This window comes from Solenopsis invicta, chromosome 4 (genome assembly GCF_016802725.1).
Source record: "Solenopsis invicta isolate M01_SB chromosome 4, UNIL_Sinv_3.0, whole genome shotgun sequence".
Taxonomy (NCBI): Eukaryota; Metazoa; Arthropoda; class Insecta; order Hymenoptera; family Formicidae; genus Solenopsis; species Solenopsis invicta.
In genome coordinates this window covers 17,669,843-17,691,667 of record NC_052667.1, presented here as the reverse complement: position 1 = coordinate 17,691,667, position 21,825 = coordinate 17,669,843, and the positions used below count along the sequence as shown (strand labels likewise).

The following is a 21,825-nucleotide window of genomic DNA, read 5'->3' as shown; positions in this document are numbered from 1 at the left end:
ATTTTCGATCACAAAATATGCTTATACATATTTGGAATAATCGCGTTTAGAATCAAAATGGAAAAAACTTTATTTGTCCAGTGACTTTAATCGGTTCTATCATTAAGCCGTGAACGATTGTGGGAGGACAGAAGTAGGCGTTATTTCAGAAATCAATTTGAAATATGCAACTAATTTTCAGCACTGGTATAATGAATAGAGCAATGTTGAATTCTTTGTTGCTCACTTCTGGACATATTCTACATTTTTTTTATTAACCTGTGTTAATCTGCTCAAATACACAAATGAAAAAAATTGTTTAAAATGGTTATTCTGCACGACGATGAATATTATCGAAACAGAATACCTGAACCCGATTTGGGAGCAATTCGAAATTTTTGGCGATTTGTTTGGAATCCAGATAAAAGACAGTTGCTTGGTAGAAGTGGCAAAGAATGGGGTAATTGCTAAGAAGTATATTTTTTTCAATTATTAATTGTTGATCATAAAATTATCCAATTTTTTTGCGTATATAGCTTTATTGGGACTCTTCTATTTGTGTTTCTTCGCCGTATTGGGTTCCTTGTTTGCATTGCAAATGTGGATTAGTATTGACTATGCTTCGAAATTAGAAAGACCATTTCTTCTTTATGGCGGCTTAACGTCTAGATCTTATTTTGGCGGCAACTTTCCACTTTTTCGTCAATTAGATTTTGATAGCCCAGGTAAATCTTTTATAATAAATAATGAAATATGAAGTGCTGTTTTTGGTGAAAATTTTTCTCATAATATTTTTAATAGTAAAGATTTTAATAGTAAAAAGAAGAATATTTAATAGTAAGATTAATATGCCATACAGTTTTTGGTAATATTTCTTATATTTTTTAAACTTAAAAATAAAACTTTGTAAACAAATACAAAGAACTTCTATATCTAATATACTTTCAAATTTTACAATAATTACAATAATTAAGCTTTAGTAAGATAAGTAAAAATAAATGATAAAAATGATAAAATGAGTAACGGACATCTCAAACAACAAATAATTTTTTCAAAATATTTTAAAAACATGGAAAATATTTTCAAGTACATTTTTGAAAACATTAAAAATATTGAGTTTTTTTAAATAATAAAACGTTATTTTAATTAAAAGAACATTTTTTAACATTTAGAAAACGTTTATTTATTTTAACATTTAAAGGAAATGTTTTAATATTAATATTAAATAAATGTTTTTTAACATTTTAAATTCCAAAATACACATATAAATGTTATAATAAAAAAAGTACTTCAGAATGTCTTGCGAGATTTTTCTTAGACACTTTTTGTAATTTTCAAGCGATCATTCATTCAGGATCGTCATTAACATTACTTGATCGTACGGGATATTTCTTGATGATTCACAAATGTTAATGCTTATATATTTTTTTCCAGAGACATATTTTTCAATTCAGTAGACATTGTTTAATTTGAGATCAAACAAAGTTAAAAAATATATATATTTTTTTAATAAATATAAAATTATGGTTTTTACTGATTTTCACATATGGGACATTCCACGTGAAAGAGGTTCACCTAAAAATAAATTGTTTGGGATTTTTAAAATGATAACGAAAACATGTTAGTGAATGTATCGTATTAGGTTAATGATAAAAAAAGTAAGCATTATATGCCTTGCATCAAAGATATTAAAGGCTATCATTTGAATTAAAAAAAAATTTTTTTTTAACATTTTTAGCTAAAATTATAAAATTCTTAGAAACATGATTTTTTTAGAATTTTTTCCGTACTTTCAGATAAATATATTAATTTTAGTGACAAAAATTTAATAGTATCGAAGAGAGTAATTTTTTAGTTTTAAATAAAAACATGAACAATTTTATCTATTTTTAAAAATCTGAAAAAATTCTCAAAAATACTTCTATACATGTAGAATATCGCATCACAAAGCAAATTTTGGGATCGCAATGGGATCCTTTCGAAAACAAATATTTTTTCCAATACAAAATTATAATTTCAACCAAAAGTTAAATAATATCAATTTTTATTGGCCAATTATTTAGTACTACGTAAATAACATATTTCTAACAAATAACTATAGAATACAAAATAGTTGTGACGTCTGCATTATATATTATTTAGATTTATTTATTTTTTCTTTATTTTTTTGGAGAAAAGTCTTGTTTTTCATCAAAACTGATTTTTTTTTAAATTAATTGGTCTCTCGCAGGAATAATCGCATGATATTTTAATGTACCCGGAATCGTTTTCGCTAATGCGAATCTTGGTTCCAAAAACTTACTTAATTTGTCGTGATTTGTCTTCGAAATAAATATAATTGTTTTCACTTTCATATTATTTTTAACCAACGTGTATGTACAATATCTCAGCATTGAGGAGTATACTTCCTTGCAAAGTAGCTTTTCTTATTAATTGTTTAAAATTTCCACCAACACCATCACAGAGACCTTTCCCATGTGCTGTAGTAAAGAAGTGCCATTCGGCTGTGATATCAAAAAATCTCGCGCATGGTAAAGCAAATTATAATTCTTAAATTATAATTATTAAATTAAAATTTGCAGTAAAAGCTACTTGCAAGGAAGTGCAAGGAATCCTCAATGCTGAGATATTGTACACGTTGGCTAAAAGTGGTATGAAAGAGACAACAATTATATTTAGTTCAAAGACAAGTCACGACAAATTAAATAAGATTTTGGAACCAAGATTTGTATTAACAAAAACGATTCCGAGTACATTAAAATATCATGCAATTATTCCTGCAAGAAATCAATTAATTTAAAAAAAATTCAGTTTTGATGAAAAACGAGACTTTTTTTCCAAAAAAATAAAACAAAAAATAAATAAGTTTAAATAATATATAATACAGAATTTACAGCTATTTTTTATTTTATAGTTATTTGTTAAAAATATGTTATTTACGTAGTACTAAATAATTCGCCAATAAAAATTGATATTGTCTAGCTTTTGGTTAAAATTATAATTTTGTATTGGAAAAAATATTTGTTTGCGAGAGGATCCCATTGCGATCCCAAAATTTGCTTTATGGTGCGATATTCTACATGTATAGAAGTATGTTTGAGAATTTTTTCAGATTTTCAAAAATGGATAAAATTGTTCATTTTTTAATTTAAAACTAAAAAATTACTTTTTTTGATACTATTAAATTTTTGTCACTAAAATTAATATTTTTATCTGAAAGTACGGAAAAAATCCTTAAAAAATCATGTTTCTAAACATTTTTTAATTTTAGCTAAAAATGTTAAAAAAAACAATTTTTTTAAAATTTAAACGATAGCCTTTAATATCTTTGATGCAAGTCATATAATGCTTACATTTTTTACCATTAACCTTATACAATACATCCACTAACATGTTTTCATTATCATTTTAAAAATCCCAAACAGTTTATTTTTAAGTGGATCCCTTTCACGTGGAATGTTTCATATACGTAATGGCATGTAAAATAATTTTTTTCTGTTACACATTTGAATAAGAAAAACATAATCAGAAAAAGTCAATATAATACAATAATTGAATTATTTATAGAAAGTGTTTTACTAATTTATAATAACAATTTATTTGCAAAAATAATATTTATTAAATCTTTATTAAATATTTATTTAACGTTTATGTAAATTATTTGAATATTTAGTTTACATTAATTACTAATTTAAAATAAGTATGTAATAAAATGTTTTAACATTTATTTAATAATAAAATTTTATATTTATTACATATTAATTATTTATTTCAATTAATGATTTGAAAAAATTATTATAAACAAGTCGAACATTTTATTTATTCTTAAACTTTTGCAATATAATTATCTTGTTCTGGAAGGACAAGATCTACAACTGAAGTAGGTTAATATCTCATTTCAACACGTAAAATTCTGCTAAAATTGACTTTAAATTCAAAAGTTGGTTATTTTTTGGAATTAATTAGGTTTTTGTCTAATCGTATTCAGCGACCAAAAAAAAAAAAAACATAAAGTACCATATTTTAAACCTCGGGTTATACCACGGAAGCTATTTCTTAATATTTTTTGACAAAAATATTAAGGGTGTACTTTTGGTATGAAATAGACGCTTTTGAGCCAAAAAGCAGAGAAAAATAAAATCTTTTTTTTTGGAGATTCTAATAATTATATATAATTATCATATAATTCTTATACATGTGTACTCATATTTATGTGTAATTATGTGTGATTACATATAAAATATGTCCGATTATATTAAAATATATGTATATACAGAAAAAAGAGGGATTATGGAATATCTGAAGTGGTGGATATCATGATATTTCGTATAATTTACGTTTAATTCTAAAAGCAACTTAAAATTATTTCGTACAGTCTATTTCGACTTTGTAGGGTGGTTACTGGTCATTAGTGTTCGCTGCAATTTTATGAAAGCTGAATTTCAGTTTTGCATATAACAGAAATTTTTACAGGTGTTTTTTTAATTTTCAGATGTATGTTACATATTAATTTTTAATTTTAGTTTAACTTAAAGGTCTTGAATGTAAATTTCAAATAATATTATTGAATTTAATGTGTATCATCATGTGCATATGAATTCGGCAAATAAAATCACGTTATAACATATGTGAGCTGTGGTTGTGGAATATGGTCGTCTGCTATGTGTATATTTCTTGTGATATTACATGACATCTTATTGTAGATGTTGCATAATGTTTATTAGAAGCAAAGGAAATATTTTAAAAAGATTTAAGTTTTATTTAAAATTTTTTAGGCCAAAAAATTATTTAAAGTAAGTTTCTTTAATAAAATTTATTTTATGAAATGTTCATAAAAACTTGCTTATATGTTAAATCTATGCAAGATTATTAATTTATGTTCTTTTATAAATAAAAATGTCTTTAATGACATTAGTTATTAGTATTCTACGACCTCACTGTTATTCCACAAACGCATTCTATTTTCCTTTCTTCAGTAAATTGTAAATTACGTTCATTCTATGTATCCGATGAACTTCTACTTATAGGGCGATTGGTAGAACTTTGGCTAATAAACTGGCGTTGGATAGAATTGTGTCTTGAGTATTTATTAAGTTGTTGACAAAAAACATAATGGGTAAAATTTCGGAAAAGTTACAGCAATCAAAAATTAAATGAACGTGCAGTTTTCCTATTTTTTGCTTCTAAAAACAAATTTTTTATTTAAATTTGGCGGTCGGCCATATTTCAATCGTCATCTCAAAAATACTAAAAAATCGAGGTTTTTTTTATTCTTTTACATATATCTCGGAAAATATTAATTTCCTAGAAAAAAGTGTCAAAATATAAAGCTCTTGAAATTGTTTACAATAAAGCTTCTTTGCATAATTTTTGTAATTACAACGATATACGCGTAATCATACTTTTAAATAGCGCATGTTCGTAATTGTGCAAAACAAAATACTACGAAATTGATGAGTCATAGGGTCTATATACGTGTAATAACTACACATATACTCACACGCATATTCATACACGCACGCACGCACGCACGCACGCACGCACGCACGCACGCACGCATGCACGCACACGCACCCACCCCGTTTTGGTAGATAGGTTGTAAAGCGGAGTCCCCTATCGATGGGGATGGGTGCGGGAGAAGGTGGGCCATAGGCCCACTCCTTGCTACTTCCCCGTGTGTGTATGTGTATGTGTGAGTGTATGTGTAGTTATTACACATTTATGGACCCTACGACTCGTCAATTTTGCAGCATTTTATTTTGCATAATTACGAGCATGCGCTATTTAAAAGTATAATTACGCGTATATCATTGCGATTACGAAAGTTATGCATAGAAGTTTTAGACAATTTTAAGAGCTTTATTTTTTATTTGACTTTATTTTTTTTCTAGAAAATTAACATTTTCTGAAATATATGTAAAAAAATAAAAATAATCTGCTTTTTTTTTTAGTATTTTTAAGATAATGATTGAAATAGAGCCGACAAAATGTTATGTCCGTCTCTCTCGGCACTCGCGTAATAATAACACGGATTTTTTAAAAAAAGAGCTTTAATGCAAAACTAAGAACACAGTTAAACAGGATATGGTATACGGTAATTCACCCAGAAAACGGGATCGTCCGCACAAACGTCAATACCGTTAAAGCGCCCGAATCGGACTCCGATGTCAAACTATTTACATCTCCATCCTAGAGACGATCTTCTTTTTCCGTCAATCAAAATTCCTTCATATCGATCGACTCAAGCAAAACGCAAGAACAAGACCAAAGGACATGACATTATCCCCCCGTTCTTAAGATTGTCGTCCCGACAATCTAACGGGGAATAATTTATTGCACCTTACCAACTAATTTTTTTTTCTTTGAAAATCAGGCGAGACTTCTTGCTCTACCCTGGAACAGTATTCAGGTTACCGAGCTGCTAACCTTCAAATTGTTGGCATAGGATTCTGGTTTTCTTCAAATTTTTGACGTTACATTCTAGTTGGTCTTCGTATGATGAATCTTCAGACAAGGGGGGCAATTAGTTCTCGAGGACCTAACGCCTTTAAGGCTCCCTATGTCTCCGCATCGGCATTTGCCCTTAGGCCCACGGGAAAACCTCGATTCAAAAACCGGGGCGAGGCGGTCTTCTTTAGAAAGTCGAAGAAATCAAATTTTGCCAAAGATGAAATTCTTCTCATTTCCAATACGTTTCTGGTAGATTTCTTGATTAAACTTTCAAAGTAACAGCCTCCTTTGTCCCACAGCTAACAACCACACTAACACACGTCGTTTTTCGCTGTGAAAAACAGAAATAAAAGTTTGTCTTCTTTTTCTTATGGACACGGTTCCCTTTACAAAAAAGAACATTTTACCCGCTTACCTGTCTCTCTATAAAAAGAGCTAACCTATCAGCCTTACACTTATGCCTACTATTTTTCCAAATTTGAAAAACTACCTCACTTAATTTTTTAACTATTTTATAAGGCTCTTCCTAATTTCTTTGCAATTTTGGAGCTCTCCCTTTCATCCTTTGAGGATTAAACAAGCAAACATCCTGACCAACACCGAAATTAATTTGCCTAGCTCTTTGATCATAGTAATTTTTAACTCAAGAAGATTGTAAATTCAAACGTTGTCTAGCATTATGATGGATGATGTTTAATTTTTCTCTTAAACTCTGAACACTATCTTTTTTAGAATTTTCTCTACCAATCGGAGGACTTCCTCTCAACAAATCTAAAAGAAGACGAAGATCACGAGCAAAGTATAATTCAGCTGGAGTTGCCCCCGTGGCTTCATGTTTAGAAGAATGACAAGCCAAAATACACAAAGGAATCCAATCATCCCAATCTTTTTGATTTTCCGAAATAAATTTGGATAGATAATTAAGAATCGCTTGATGCTGGCGTTCAACTTGACCATCGAATTGCGGATGTACAGGAGAAGTCCTTGTTTTTTAATTCCTAATAAATGAGCTAATTCTTTGAAAGTTTTTACCTTGATCAGTGTGAACTTCCAAAGGTACACCATGACGAGAAACAAATTGATTAACAAAAACTTCTGCAATGGTTTTAGCTCTGCAATTTTTAAGAGGAAAAGCTTCTACTCATTTTGTAAAACAGTCGATGATAACCAAAAGAAAACTATTTCCAGAAGAAGACATTGGAAGTGAATCAAGTATATCCATTTGAACTCTATCGAAAGAAGAGCCAGCATTATAAATCTGCAAAAGCGATTTCCCTTTTCCAGAAGGTCCTTTTTTTGCATTACATTCCTTGCAAGTCCTACACCAATCTTCTACATCCTGCTTACACGAAGCCCAATAAAAACGTTTACGGATTTTATCAAGAGTTTTATTGACCCCAAAAAGTCCACCAAAAGGAGAATCGTGAGCAGTTTCCAAAATTTGTTTAACACGTTTACGAGAAACAACGACCTGAAAAATTTCCAATTTAGATTTAGGAGATTCCCACTTTTTGAAAAGAACACCATTTTTAATTAATGAAGCGTCCCAATAAGAGAAATAAATTCTAGTTGAAGTATCCAATAAAGAAATTTCTTGTCTGAGAGGACGCCTACCTAACTCTTTTCCTTTAACAAAAAAGAGATTATCGAATCTTCCAATTGATGTTTTCGCCAGTTCACGGAAGTGTCTTCTTCTAAAACAATTCGAGCTACTGCATTTTCTTCTGAAGAAGTTTCTTTAGACTCAATTCTAGAGCAATAGCCACATCCTTCATTCAAACAAAGGCGTCTCGAAAGGATCAGTATTACTATGAAGCTGATCCTTTCGATGAATAATCTCAAACTCATATTGTTGAAGTCTTTCCAACCAACGAGCTAGTTGCCCTTCCAACTCCTTAAAAGACAAAAGCCAACGAAGAGAAATATGATCTGTACGAATTAAAAATTTACGACCATATAAATAATGATGAAAAGATTTTAAAGAACTAACAATTGCTAATAACTCCCGTCGAGTTACACAATAATTGCGTTCGGATTTATTCAATACCCGACTAAAATAAGCGATGACTTTCTCTTGGTCATTCTGTTTTTTGAGATAAAACTGCAACGACTCCATGATTTGACGCATCTGTATTAAGAATAAACTCTCCTTCTTCAGAAGGAAAAGCGAGTATTGGTGAAGAAATCAAAGTTTGCTTGAGAGCGATAAAAGCTTCTTGACAAAATTTAGTCCAGACAAACTTAGTGTGATTTTCCGTTAATTTAAACAAGGGTTTAGCAAGCAAAGAAAAATCTCTAACGAATCTACGGTAGTAAGAACAAAAACCTAAGAAACTACGCACTTGTTTCTTATTCTTGGGAACTGGCCAGTTTTCAACGACCGAAGTTTTTTCAGTATCCGTAGCGAGTCCCTCTTTAAAAACGATATGACCGAGTTATCTAACCTTTCTACTAAATAAAGAACACTTTTTGGATTAAGTTTTAAATTAGCTAACCTCAAACGAAGAAGAACTTCTCGTAAATTGTCTAACATCCCTTCAAAAGTTTTACTATAAACGATAACATCATCTAAATATAATAAGCAGATTTTATGTAAAATATCATCTAAAATTTTTTTCATCAACCGCTCGAAGGTAGCTGGTGCATTGCACAAACCAAAAGGCATTACTTTAAATTGCCAAAGTCCATTTCCAATGGAAAATGCAGTTTTTTTTTCTATCTTCAGAACGAATTCCTATTTGCTAATAACCACTTTTAAGATCTAAGGTGGTAAACCAGGAATTTCCACACAGATAATCCAAAGTAACGTCCATCTTAGGCAAGGGATAACTATCTTTAATTGTGACCGCATTCAACTCTCTATAATCTAGGCAAAATCTAAGTGAACCATCTTTCTTTCTAACCATGACTGCAGGAGACAGCCAAGAACTTTGCAATTCTTCGAACTCCCTGACGTTTTATATCACTAATAATAGATTCCACTTGCTGAATGGGAATCCGCCTCGGGACCTGTTTGATTGGCCTAGGGTCTGAAACATTGATACAATGTTTTAGGATTTTACAATTTTCCCGCAGAAATCTCTTCCGTGAAAACATCCTGAAATTCTGATAAAAAAAGAACAAAACTTTCCTTTTGTGTTTCATTGAACTCAACTGAGCTTTGTTGAAAAAGCTCGTTCAAAAATTCAGGAATCTTTTCATGCGAAACGCGAGAACAAATAAATGTTTCATTATTCAAATCATTTTCACTATTAAATTCTGATTCGAAAATTTCAGCCAAATTTACTTTTTTTAGGAAATCCAACCCTAAAATGCAATCGTCAGAAATTTCTGCTACCAAAAATAGGAATTCTAAACAGAATTTTCCTACTATGATTGTAGCAATTACTTTAAATTCAATAGTGACTTCTGGCCAAATTTAAATAAGAAATTTGTTTTCAAGAGCCAAAAATACACAGGAAAACTGTACGTTTATTTAATTTTCGGCTGTTGTAGCTTTTTAGAAATTTTACCTTTGTCCTTGTTGTTCATCAAATGTTAAATAAGAATAAATGCTCTATGCGTTTGTTGCGCTTTGAAACGTACCCACTATAACATCTTAGGTTAAATTATGTTGAAAACACATTTATCATTACAAAATATGAAGCAATATTATAAAATCTTCTACACTACTGAATAGAAGACACTTTCTACTTTATATTTATGTGTATCCGATCTTGCTCACGAAGATATATTTTGTCTTATCCCATGGTAAGGCAAGATGGAGAGAAATGCCATTTAAAAATTTTTTTAAAAACAAAGTTTATAATTTTCTAAAGATTTTATTTAACAACAGTTATAATGAAAAATTGATATTCAAAGAATATTTACAATTAGTGAAGAATATCTAGAAGCAAAGATGATTTGTTGGTTATGAAAATTGTAACGAACCGCCTTCCGACCCCCCCGGACCGTCTGACCGTCCGAACCGTCCGGCCGAACATCCGCCGGACGGCAGTTAAACGGCGCATAGCGCCTAATAAATATTATAAGATCGGAGCGAACAAGCTCCCGCGCTCTCGTCTTCGCGCGCACGCGCTCTCGTTCCCGCGCCGTCCGCAGCCACGCTATGCGAGCGTGGTCCGAAGCGAGAGGCCCGAGATCGAGTGGCGGGGATGCTGCCGCCGGACCGCTCCGCCGTAAAGCACCGCGCATCCCCCTCACCAAGATTCTTGGGTATATAAGGCGACGTTCGCCGGAGGCCGGGACCTGATCCGCTTTTGGCCGGTCCGCCGAATAGAAGCTTCCCCAGGTTGTTACCGAGATCGAGCGCCTCGGTCTCTGCTAAGCCACTTAGCCGCTTCCGCCTCCGATCCCAGATCCGTTTTCCCGACTCGTCGACCTGGGCTCAAGAACAACTTGGGTCCCGTTAAGTCACTTGACACGAAGGCGATTTCCCATCCAACCCGCCTCCCGAATCCGACGCCACCTCACGTACGGGAGTACGGTGCTCCGTGCCTCCACCAAGCGCACTTGGCGTGAGGGGGTGTCCTCCGGCGAACATCCGCGATAATAACTGCCTCGCGACGGGCCGCGCAACGAACCGACGACAAGACACGGATCCGTGTATGCGCCGCGCTCACCGCACCTCTCGCCGCGTCTCATCCGAGCGTCACGGCCACAATAACACGGCCGCTGAGATTCGAGGAAAAACACGCGACTAAGTTCCACGAACCGCGTTTCACGCGACAGGTGAACCCGCTGTAAATAGATTCCCGTGTTGATAGATGATTGCTCGTACCGAGTATACCGAGCCGACTTTCTTTATCACGTCTGTCCGCGCGCTTAGCCAATTTAAGTACTGAATATCTGTATTTCGTCCGTCCGCGCGCTTAGTCGATTTAAGCTCTGAATCTTTGTATCACGTCCGTTCGCGCGCTTAAAAACGAATCTTTGTATCACGTCCGTCCGCGCGTTCAGTTGGTTTTTCGAAACCCGCGTCTGACCACCGATGTAAATATACCGAAGTCCTGTAGAATAAACACATTGATATTTACCATCTTTATGAAACGTCTAATTCTTTCAAGCGACCTTTCGCGCCCGTTCCTGTATCGTCGACCGTCCGTGCGCGAAATACGGTCGTTACATGGCGCCCGAACAGGGACCGATCTAGACCGGGAGGAATTAGACCGCGCCGGGAATGCCACGTAATTGGATTTACCGCCTCGGCCGTGAACTATTAGTCCGCCAGCTACACCGACTTGAGCTCGACACCACCGGCACCGTCGAGCAGCTCCGCCACCGCTTAAGCGAATATTGCGTCCTGCATCCGGAGTATAGCCACGATATCGACATGCCGACTCCGCCGGAAACGCGCATCGACCTGACCGACTCCGCCGCGACCGAGGAGAACCCCGCAAAGCCGGTCAATCAAATTAGAAAGTGGGGATGCCATTTCGACGGCAGGGACACGATCTCGTTCCTCGAACGCGTAGAGGAACTGCGGGACGCGTATGGCTTTACGGGATCACAACTACTCCGCGGCCTCCCCGAGATGCTGCGCGGCGACGCCCTGTTGTGGTACCGCAACAATCGTTCCGCTTGGGGAGAGTGGGACACGTTCGCGGAGGACTTCCGCGCCTACTACTTGCCGCGCCGATACTCCGCGAAGTTGCAGCGAGATATCCAGTCGCGCATGCAAGGGGCCGAAGAGCCGTACCGAAAGTACGCCACGGACGTACTGACGATGATGCGCCGCGCCGGGGGGTACACAGAGGAGGAACAACTCGACCTCCTCTACGAGAACCTCCACCCGCGCTACAAACTATACGTCCGGCACGAGCAGATACGCCGCACCGCCGAGCTTCTACGCGACGCCGAGGAGTTTGAAGCCATACAGGCGCAGACTCGCGAGCGTCAGCCCGCTCCTAAGCCGTCCGCGAGTAATGCCGCCGCCGCATACGAGAAGAGCGAGTGTTGCTGGCGCTGCAAGCAGCGTGGACACACTCGCTTCGACTGCCGCCGACTCGCAAAGAAATTTTGCTCCCAATGCGGCAGAGATGGCGTGTTCACACGAGATTGCCATCCGCCGCCGGGAAACGCATCCGGGACCGGGGACAAGACCGCCGCGCCCCGGTCCTCCGTATAGATTTCACCCCGCGGCCGCACATACGCCTCGCCGTCGGAGGCACCGAGCTCACCGCCCTGTTGGACTCCGGTTCCGAGGCGTCCTTCATCAGCCCAGCCGCCGCCGATCGTCTTGAGCGACTGGGCTACGAGCGGCAACCGGCGACCGGACGCGTGTACCTCGCCAACGGGGCGAGCGAGCCCATCCGCGGATATCTCGTGCTTCCGATCCGCTTGCCGGGACACGAATTCAAACACGGATTTCAAATCATGCCGGGGCTAGACGTCGACATGATATTCGGGATCGACGTCACGGCACGTGCCCGCATGACAATTCCGCCACCGCCGCTTGTGCACAACCCCCCGCCGACAGTCGCGTCCGCAGCTCCGCGCACCGACACGATCGTCGCTACTACCGGCCAGTCCGCAAGCTCCGGCGCCGACGAGACCGACCGACTACGCGCGTTCCTCGCAGAGGAATTACCGCTCTTCGAGCGCGTACGAGGACCGACCGACCGTGTGCAGCACGAAATACGCGTGAAAGATAACCACGCGCCGATCAAACAAAGATACCGCCCGCGAAATCCGGCCGTACAGGCGATCATTGACCGCGAGGTCGACGAGATGTTACGCGACGGCATCATTGAGCGATCGCAGAGCGCGTGGAGCTCGCTCGTCGTCATTGTCAAGAAGAAGGACGGGAAACCGCGGTTCTCCATCGACTTCCGGCGCGTAAACGACGTCACGGAGCGTGACGCGTACCCTCTGCCGCAGATACCGGCCTCGCTAGATAAGCTAAGGGGCGCGCAGTACCTGTCAACGCTCGACTTTAAAAGCGGGTATTGGCAGGTACCCCTGACACCCGCAAGCCGCCCCATCACCGCGTTTACCGTACCGGGCCGGGGGTTGATGCAGTTTACCGTAATGCCATTCGGGCTACACTCCGCTCCCGCCACGTTCCAGCGCCTGCTGGACACCGTACTCGGTCCCGAACTCGAACCGCGCGTCCTCGTATATCTGGACGACATCATCGTCATTAGTCGCTCCTTCGACGAGCACCTGACCACGCTCCGCGAAGTCTTTTGTCGACTCCGGGAGGCGAGGTTGAGAATTAACCCCGAGAAGTGCCGATTCTGCACCGACCGTCTGAAATATCTGGGTCACGTCGTCGACCGAGAGGGTATCCGGACCGACCCCGATAAGACGGCCGCAATCGTAAACTGGCCCGCGCCGCAGACCGTACGGCAAATCCGCCAGTTCCTCGGTTTAGCGTCTTGGTACCGCCGCTTTATCCAGGACTTTGCGACCGTCGCCGCGCCGCTCACCGCGCTAACACGGAAAAACGCGCGCTGGACGTGAGGCAAGAACGAGCAAGAGGCGTTCGAACAGCTAAAACGCACGCTCACTTCCGCACCGGTACTCGCCTGCCCGGATTTTGACCGAACGTTCGTGTTGCAGATGGACGCAAGCGCGACCGGCTTGGGGGCAGTGCTGACGCAATACTTTCCCGAGGGAGAGCGCGTCATCGTCTACGCGAGCCGCACACTTAACCCTGCCGAACGCAATTACAGCGCAACCGAACTGGAATGTCTCGCCGTACTATGGGGGATACGGCGTACTATGAGGGAATACTTAGAAGGGTACCACTTCAAGCTGATAACCGATCACCAGTCCTTGAAGTGGCTACAGACCCTAGACTCCCCGACTGGTCGCATCGGTCGCTGGGCGTTTGAGCTCAGGCAATACGACTTTGAGGTCCAATACCGCAAGGGGATGCTCAACAAGGTCGCGGACGCGCTATCCCACTGCAATACCGCTTCGCAAACGGCGTGTACCTGGTACCAGCGTTGGCTGGAAACCGTACGAAACACCCCCGCCGACGCCCCCGACTTCCGAATAGAGAATGACCGACTATACCGTCACGTACTGCACGACCTGGACTTTACCGAAACGCCCAGCAACACTCAATGGAAGGAGTGCGTTCCGCGAGAGCACCGCGCGGAGATCCTCGCGAAGTACCACGACGCGCCGACCGCGGGGCATCTCGGCATCGCCAAGACGATCTCGCGAATCGCACGCCAATATTATTGGCCCGGCATGTTCCGGGAAATCGCGCGCTACGTCCGCCAGTGCCGGACGTGCCTCGCACACAAACCGGATCAACGCCGATCAGCCGGTTTGATGCATCCGACCGCAGTAACGCAACCGTGGCAGCACGTCACGATTGACCTAGTAGGTCCGCTGCCCCGCTCGAATAAGGGAAACACGTGGCTGCTCACGATGCAGGACCGCTTTACGAAGTGGTTGGAGATGCGCGCACTACGTCGCGCGACCGCCGCCAACGTCATATCCGTGATAACCGAAGCCGTTGTCCTGCGCCACGACTGTCCAGAGGAAGTCTGGTCGGACAACGGCACGCAACTCCGCTCGGCTTCCCTGACCCAGCTACTGCGAGCGCTCCAAATAAGACACCGCTTAACGCCGACGTATGCCCCACACTGCAACCCGGTCGAGCGTACAAACCGAACAGTCAAGACCATGATTGGACAATACGTCAATCGCGACCACCGCAAATGGGATAATCATCTCGCCGAGTTGCAGTTCGCCTACAACACCGCAACCCACGATGCGACGGGGCATACGCCGGCGTTCTTAAATCACGGTCGCGAGCTGCGGCGAGCCGAGGAACGAGAGCGTCACGATGAACCACGCGCACCGCACGTGCTACAACGCCGGCTACAAGACGCGTTCGAAATCGTCCGAATACAACTCGCGCGCGCTTTTCAGCGCCAGGAAAAGTATTATAATTTACGCCGCCGCGCGTGGCGACCGCAATTAGGGGAGTGGGTCTGGAAGCGCGACCACCCCCTGTCCCGCCGGGCAGACGCCTTTAATGCGAAGCTTGCACTAAAATTTATAGGGCCGCTACAAGTGCGGCGAATAATCTCTCCGGTGATCATAGACCTCCGGAGCGCGGGGGGGAGATGGTACCGACACGTACACATCCAGGACCTGAAGCCATCCCCTCCCCCGGCCGTTACGGACGAGGACAGCGAATCCGACTCCGACACGGAATAGTCGCTACAAGCCGGACTAGGAAGCGCGACAACAGCCGCCGCCGAATTCCCGAAAAACGTCAACATCGATGACAGGGAGGGGTCACGACGACTGCCAAATATCCGCCAGCTCATTTTCGCTCCGAGACATGGAGCCATACGAAGCTCTAGCCGCGCACGTCGAGGCGCAAGCAACCGCTGTAGAAGCATACGATCCTGCACGCCCGGGCTTGAACGGGGAACCGCCGGCTGACCACCGCCGCGCACGACAACTACCCTGGCTCACCGGCGCACCGCCTCCGATGCCCCAAGTCATCGCACCTCCACCCGGCGAGCTGCCACGGCCGACGCTGAGCCCCAGCTATGTCCTCGGCCCAGTACCACCACCTCCGATACCAGTCGAAGCTGCCCCCGGCGTCGTGGTGGACGTACCGTACTTCGCCGTCTGGATCGGCCGCAAATACACCGCCAGAGCAGGACACCGCCGATGGCGCCTGCTATTCGACCGCGCGGGGCATCTGAGGTCCAGCCGCGAGCTGTCATCGCAGCAGCTGCCAAGGGAAGACATGTAGGCCTCTATGTTCAGGCCTCATTAAAGGAGGGGGTGGTGTAACGAACCGCCTTCCGACCCCCCCGGACCGTCTGACCGTCCGAACCGTCCGGCCGAACATCCACCGGACGGCAGTTAAATGGCGCATAGCGCCTAATAAATATTATAAGATCGGAGCGAACGAGCGATTGCTCCCGCGCTGTCCCAGCCTATGCGAGCGTGGTCCGAAGCGAGAGACCTGAGATCGAGTGGCGGGGATGCTAGTAGAATGCATAGGCGGATTCTAACTCGGGGATCTCAGGGGGGTGCGGGGAAGGGGGGGGGAATATTTCGGGTCGCGCGGGGGGGTCTAACCGGCGATAAGGTCCCGCGGGTGGACCAAACCGGATGGAGGAGGGGGAGGGGGGCTTAAAACGGGGGCACACGTGTAAACCTAACCGGTAGTTCTGCGTAATCAATGTTTATATAAACAGTGATAACGATTCGAGGACCATGTTCTTGACCGATGTTTAAATAAATTTGACACCTTTGAAATGTGCCGCGTGCGGGGAAGGGGGGAATATTTTGGGTCTCACGGGGGATCTAACTGGAGACGATGTCACACGACCGGGGCAGGGCGAGGGGGGAATTAAATCGGAGACACGTGTATGAACCTAACCGGTAGTTCTGCGTAATCAATGTTTAAATAAACAGTGATAACGATTCGAGGACCATGTTCTTGACCGACACCTTTAAAATGTGTCGCGTGGAGGTAACTGATCATTTAATGTAAACATGGACCATGTACTTGTCACTCTGTTTACATAAACAGAATAAATCACACCGCGAGGAGATGTGTATGACTGTACTTTTGAAATCGGAAATGTCTGTCATCACGAGGAGGATAAGCGATACGATGGTGAATATTTTGTGGGATGTGCGCGGCTATTTCCGCGGGGCCGCCACGCCGCCGCCGCCGCCGCCGCCGCCGCCGCCGCTCGCTATCCTCTAATAATTTTTGGTTAAGGTGGTTGCAAGAGAGAGAGAGAAAAGCGCTGAACAGCTCTTTCGGCTATGCTAATAACGCGTTGAAATAATATTTAGATTTGTTTACGTGAGCTCTCTTTCGTGCACGGTTGTCGCCCAGTGGCATGTCTAATCTTGCAAGATATCTTTCTTAGTAAAGAGAAGCGCCGATAGTCCGGCTTCTAATGACACGTGTAAATGATATTTAGATTTGTTTACGTGAGCTCTTTTTCGTGTGCGGTTGCCGCCCAGTGGCATGTTTAATCTTGCAAGGTATCTTTCTTAGTAAAGATAAGCACCGATAGTCCGGCAGCTGCACGTTAAAACAATATTTAGATAATGCAAGACGCAAGCGTTAATCTTTCGATCGATTAAACAAAACTCATGTTTCTGTTATAAGTTTGGTGAATGTATTATACGATCAGTCTCGATGTGGACACCGAATCAGTCGTAATAGTTACTCTCTAAAAGATGGTTGATCATATTGAAGTTCACATTAAACGCAGTCAAAATGGAGTTTGACGACGCATTGCTTGATATAGACATAAATCTATTTATAGATTTTGATCTAGAAAAAATCGTGTACGTTCTCGATAATATGTTTATGCCGGAAGAAGAAGAAGAAACCGATGTTCCACGACGACGAGTATCGTCGATAAAATTCCTTCGCGATCGAGAATTAGGAATACGTGGGACTTGTGAACGCGCCGTGAGACAAGGTGTCATTATTAACTCAGAACGTGTTTGTAGATTGTCAGACTACAGGAAAAGAAAATTGTATTTGCTCATACTGGACCATCTGTGCGCGTTTGATAATTGTGAAGAAAAGCAATTAAACAAATACCAGTGGGCAAAAAAAATTTACCAGAATATCTCTATATACGATATCATTCTGCAGATTACGATTCTCGCTGGTCATAGACAGTGCATCGAATTTCTTGCAATAAACGTGTATACACCACCACCACAGAACTGTGACGATAAGCGCGAACCTGCAGTGATTAATTTATTTAACCGGTTGGTTGAAAAGAGAAATAGAGAGCAGGATGATCCTTGGTGGAGATACGCTATACCTCCTGATTTTTGTGAATTAAAATATATAAACGGACACTGTAACGTTCTAAGCGCACAGCGAATTTGCAAATCATGTGAACAAAATACATGCAAGTGCTCCGAGAAAGCGTGTGATACGTACTAAAAACTGAAAAAATGGAAAATAGTGAGCGAGTGGAACGTGAACTGCTCGAGCAATGCTCGCAGATTGCAAATTTAGCTGAATGTTTCGAGTGGTTGCAACGATGCGACGAGTACCTCGCGCAGCTCGAAGAACATTGTAGTGCCAAACGTCCTCGACTCGCCGTGGGAAAAAGACAATCACTTGTGTCAAGAATCGCGCGACTCAAAGGTGAAAAAGCGCAGTTAGAAAGACGTTTCATGCACGTTGGTGGCAATTATGCAAGTACTAGCGCCGGTGATAAGAATTCGCTCGTATGGCGCGAGAGCGAGACCGCGTTCAAGAATCGCATTGTGACTGGCGCTGTTATTAACATTGATTATATCGAGCCACGACATTTTTTGGAGGACGCCAGTGATTTGGTGATTGAGAGAGTGCAAGACGCTATCGCGAAACATGATAGTGTAAAGGTAAACACCGTATTTAATGGTGAATATTTTAATAATCATGATGAACGTAATATTAAAAATATCGCTACGAGGAACAATGAACTTTATCAATCGTCAAATTTGCGCGAGTGGTATGAGCAGAGTGTCATCGATGTCACGTTGGCGATGCTCGACGAGTTCCAAGAACGCGATAGCGGTTGGGCTCTTACGCGAATACTGAATTTAACGGTAAACATTAATAAACATAATCCCATGCACGCAGGATGTTGCATCGAATTGCCGCGGGGAATAAAGAATAAACGTGTCGTGATTAATGTGCAATCGAAAGACAATGCGTGTTTCGCGTGGTCGGTAGTGGCCGCTCTGTACCGAAAGAAATGCAGACCGGGAGTCGTCATATCCACATTATGCGGAAGTCTTGAATGTTAGTGACATAACATTTTCAATGAATATAAAAGACATTGGAAAATTTGAACGTTTGAACGACGTGTCGGTGAATGTATACGGTACCGAATTCGACAGAAAAGAAAAGAAACTACGTGTATTCCCGATAAGGCTCACCAAGGATAAGAAGGAGAAGCATGCCAATCTACTGTACTTGGAAGATGAACGTGATAATAGCCTCGGCCACTTTGCATGTATAAACAACCTGTCACGACTAATCAGTTTACAGTTGAACAATAATAAAAGAAGAAAGTACATTTGTGATCGGTAAGAATAATAAAATCTGTTAAAAAAAATATTTCTCACTTATAAAAATTGTTTTAATTTTAAAAATCGTCTTCTGTTTTTTTTTATAGTTGTCTGCATTATTTCTGCTCAGAAGAAAAGTTGCAGTCACACAAAGTGGATTGTCAGCAATTAAACGACTGCGCCGTTCTACTACCGAGCGAAGATAACAAATGGCTTGAATTCGATAATTACAACAACAAGGAGCGTGTACCCTTTGTTGTTTATTCAGATTTGGAGTGCATACTGCGGAAGATTGAGTCAGGAACAGAGAACACTTCAAATTTCTCGTATCAGCATCACGAGGTATTTAGTATAGCATATTATGTTGAGTGCTCATACGACGACGCGTTGTCAGAGTATCACTTTCGTCGCGATAACGATTGCATCGTGTGGTTCGCGAAAGAACTCGAAAACCTGGCGCATAGCGTGAAAGCCAGAATATCCGCCAATGTTCCTATGGAATCATTAACTAAAGAGCAGCAAGAGACATACAGTAACGCGAGGAATTGTCATATCTGTGAAAAACCGTTCGCACCGAATAGTATACGAGTGCGCGATCATTGCCATTTGACAGGGTCTTACTGTGGTCCAGCTCATTCAAATTGTAATTTAAATTACAAAAATTCGTACGTTATTCCGATCGTATTTCATAATTTATCTGGTTACGATGCACATTTCATCATAAAAGAAATTGCCACCACGTTTGAAGGCAAAATCGATTTACTACCGATAAATAAAGAAAAATATATATCTTTTACCAAATATGTCGAAAATACTTGTGATAAAGACATAATTTTCAAAAATGCACGAAATTGTATACGGCTACGGTTCATCGATTCGTACAAGTTTTTAAGTTCAAGTCTTGACAAATTGACATCATTTTTAAGTCTTGATAAATTAAAAATTTCTCATTCGGAATTTTCCTCGTTATCAAATGAAGACTTTGAATTGTTGATACGCAAAGATGTTTTTCCATACGAATACGTGGATAATGTTGAGAAACTGTATGAAACGCAACTGCCACCGCGTGAATCATTTTATAGTTCTCTTACCAAGCAGACAGTATCACAGACAGATTATGCTCATGCTCAGAAAGTTTGGCAGCGGTTCTCAATCAAAACCCTGGGTGAATACAGCGATCTATATCTCAAGACCGATGTCTTATTATTGGCTGAAATTTTTCAAAACTTCCGCGAAAGTAGCATTAATAGTTATGGTCTTGATCCCGCGCATTATTATACATTGCCAGGCTACACTTGGGATGCAATGTTGAAATTAACATGCGTAAGATTTGAGTTGCTCACCGATATAGACATGATCTTATTTATAGAACGCGGTATACGTGGTGGTTTGAGTCAATGCTCCGGTAGATATGCTAAAGCCAATAATAAGTACATGTGTTCTTATGATCCATCGAAACTATCGTCTTATCTAATGTATTTTGACATAAACAATATGTATGGTTTTGCGATGTGTCAACCATTACCATACGGTGAGTTTCAATGGATCGAAAACGTTGACAATTTTGACGTGAACGCGATCGCTTCGGATTCGCCCACTGGGTATGTGCTAGAAGTCGATCTCACATATCCACAATGTCTGCACAATCGACATACTGACTTACCTTTCTGCCCTACACACGATAAATCGCCAGGATCACGGCAGAAAAAACTTCTCGCAACGTTGTACGATAAAAAGCGGTATGTGATACATTACCATTATTTGCAACATTGCACGCGCAATGGGCTTCGCGTAACAAAAATTCATCGCATTACAGTTTGCTCAATCTCCATAGCTTCGCGATTATATAGAATTGAACACAAAATTTAGAATGAGCGCAAAAAATGATTTCGAAAAGAATTTGTACAAATTGATGAACAACGCCGTGTTTGGAAAAACTATGGAAAACGTACGTAATCACGTAGACGTAAAATTATTGATAAAATGGGAAGGACGTTACGGTGCAGAGGCAATGATCGCTAAACCAAATTTTCACAGCCGCAGCGTCTTTGCGGAAAATTTAGTTGCCGTCGAACTGCGTAAACTCGAGGTGAAATTTAACAAGCCGATTTATGTGGGTATGTGCATACTTGACATATCAAAAATCTGCTTGTACGAATTTCATCACGAATATATGTTTCCGCTATATAAAGACAAGTGCAAATTGTTATATTCAGATACTGATAGTCTTGTTTATTTCCTCGAGTCCGATGATATTTATTCAACGATGAAACGTGATATAGCAAGATATGATACAAGCGATTATCCAGCAGACAACCCGTACGGTATGCCTCTCGCGAATAAAAAAGTCCTCGGTCTAATGAA

The 21,825-nt window shown here is 41.0% G+C and overlaps 1 protein-coding gene across 1 annotated transcript in view; it reads left to right on the top strand.

Moving 5' to 3' along the window:
- The first annotated feature begins 303 nt into the window (after window positions 1–303).
- Window positions 304–21,825, top strand: part of LOC105200444 (sodium/potassium-transporting ATPase subunit beta-1) — a 223,991-nt gene continuing 202,469 nt past the window's right edge. The window contains exons 1-2 of the mRNA XM_039447782.1: window positions 304–439; window positions 516–704. Coding sequence (XP_039303716.1) covers window positions 304–439; window positions 516–704 — 325 coding nt within the window. The remainder of the gene's footprint in view (window positions 440–515; window positions 705–21,825) is intronic.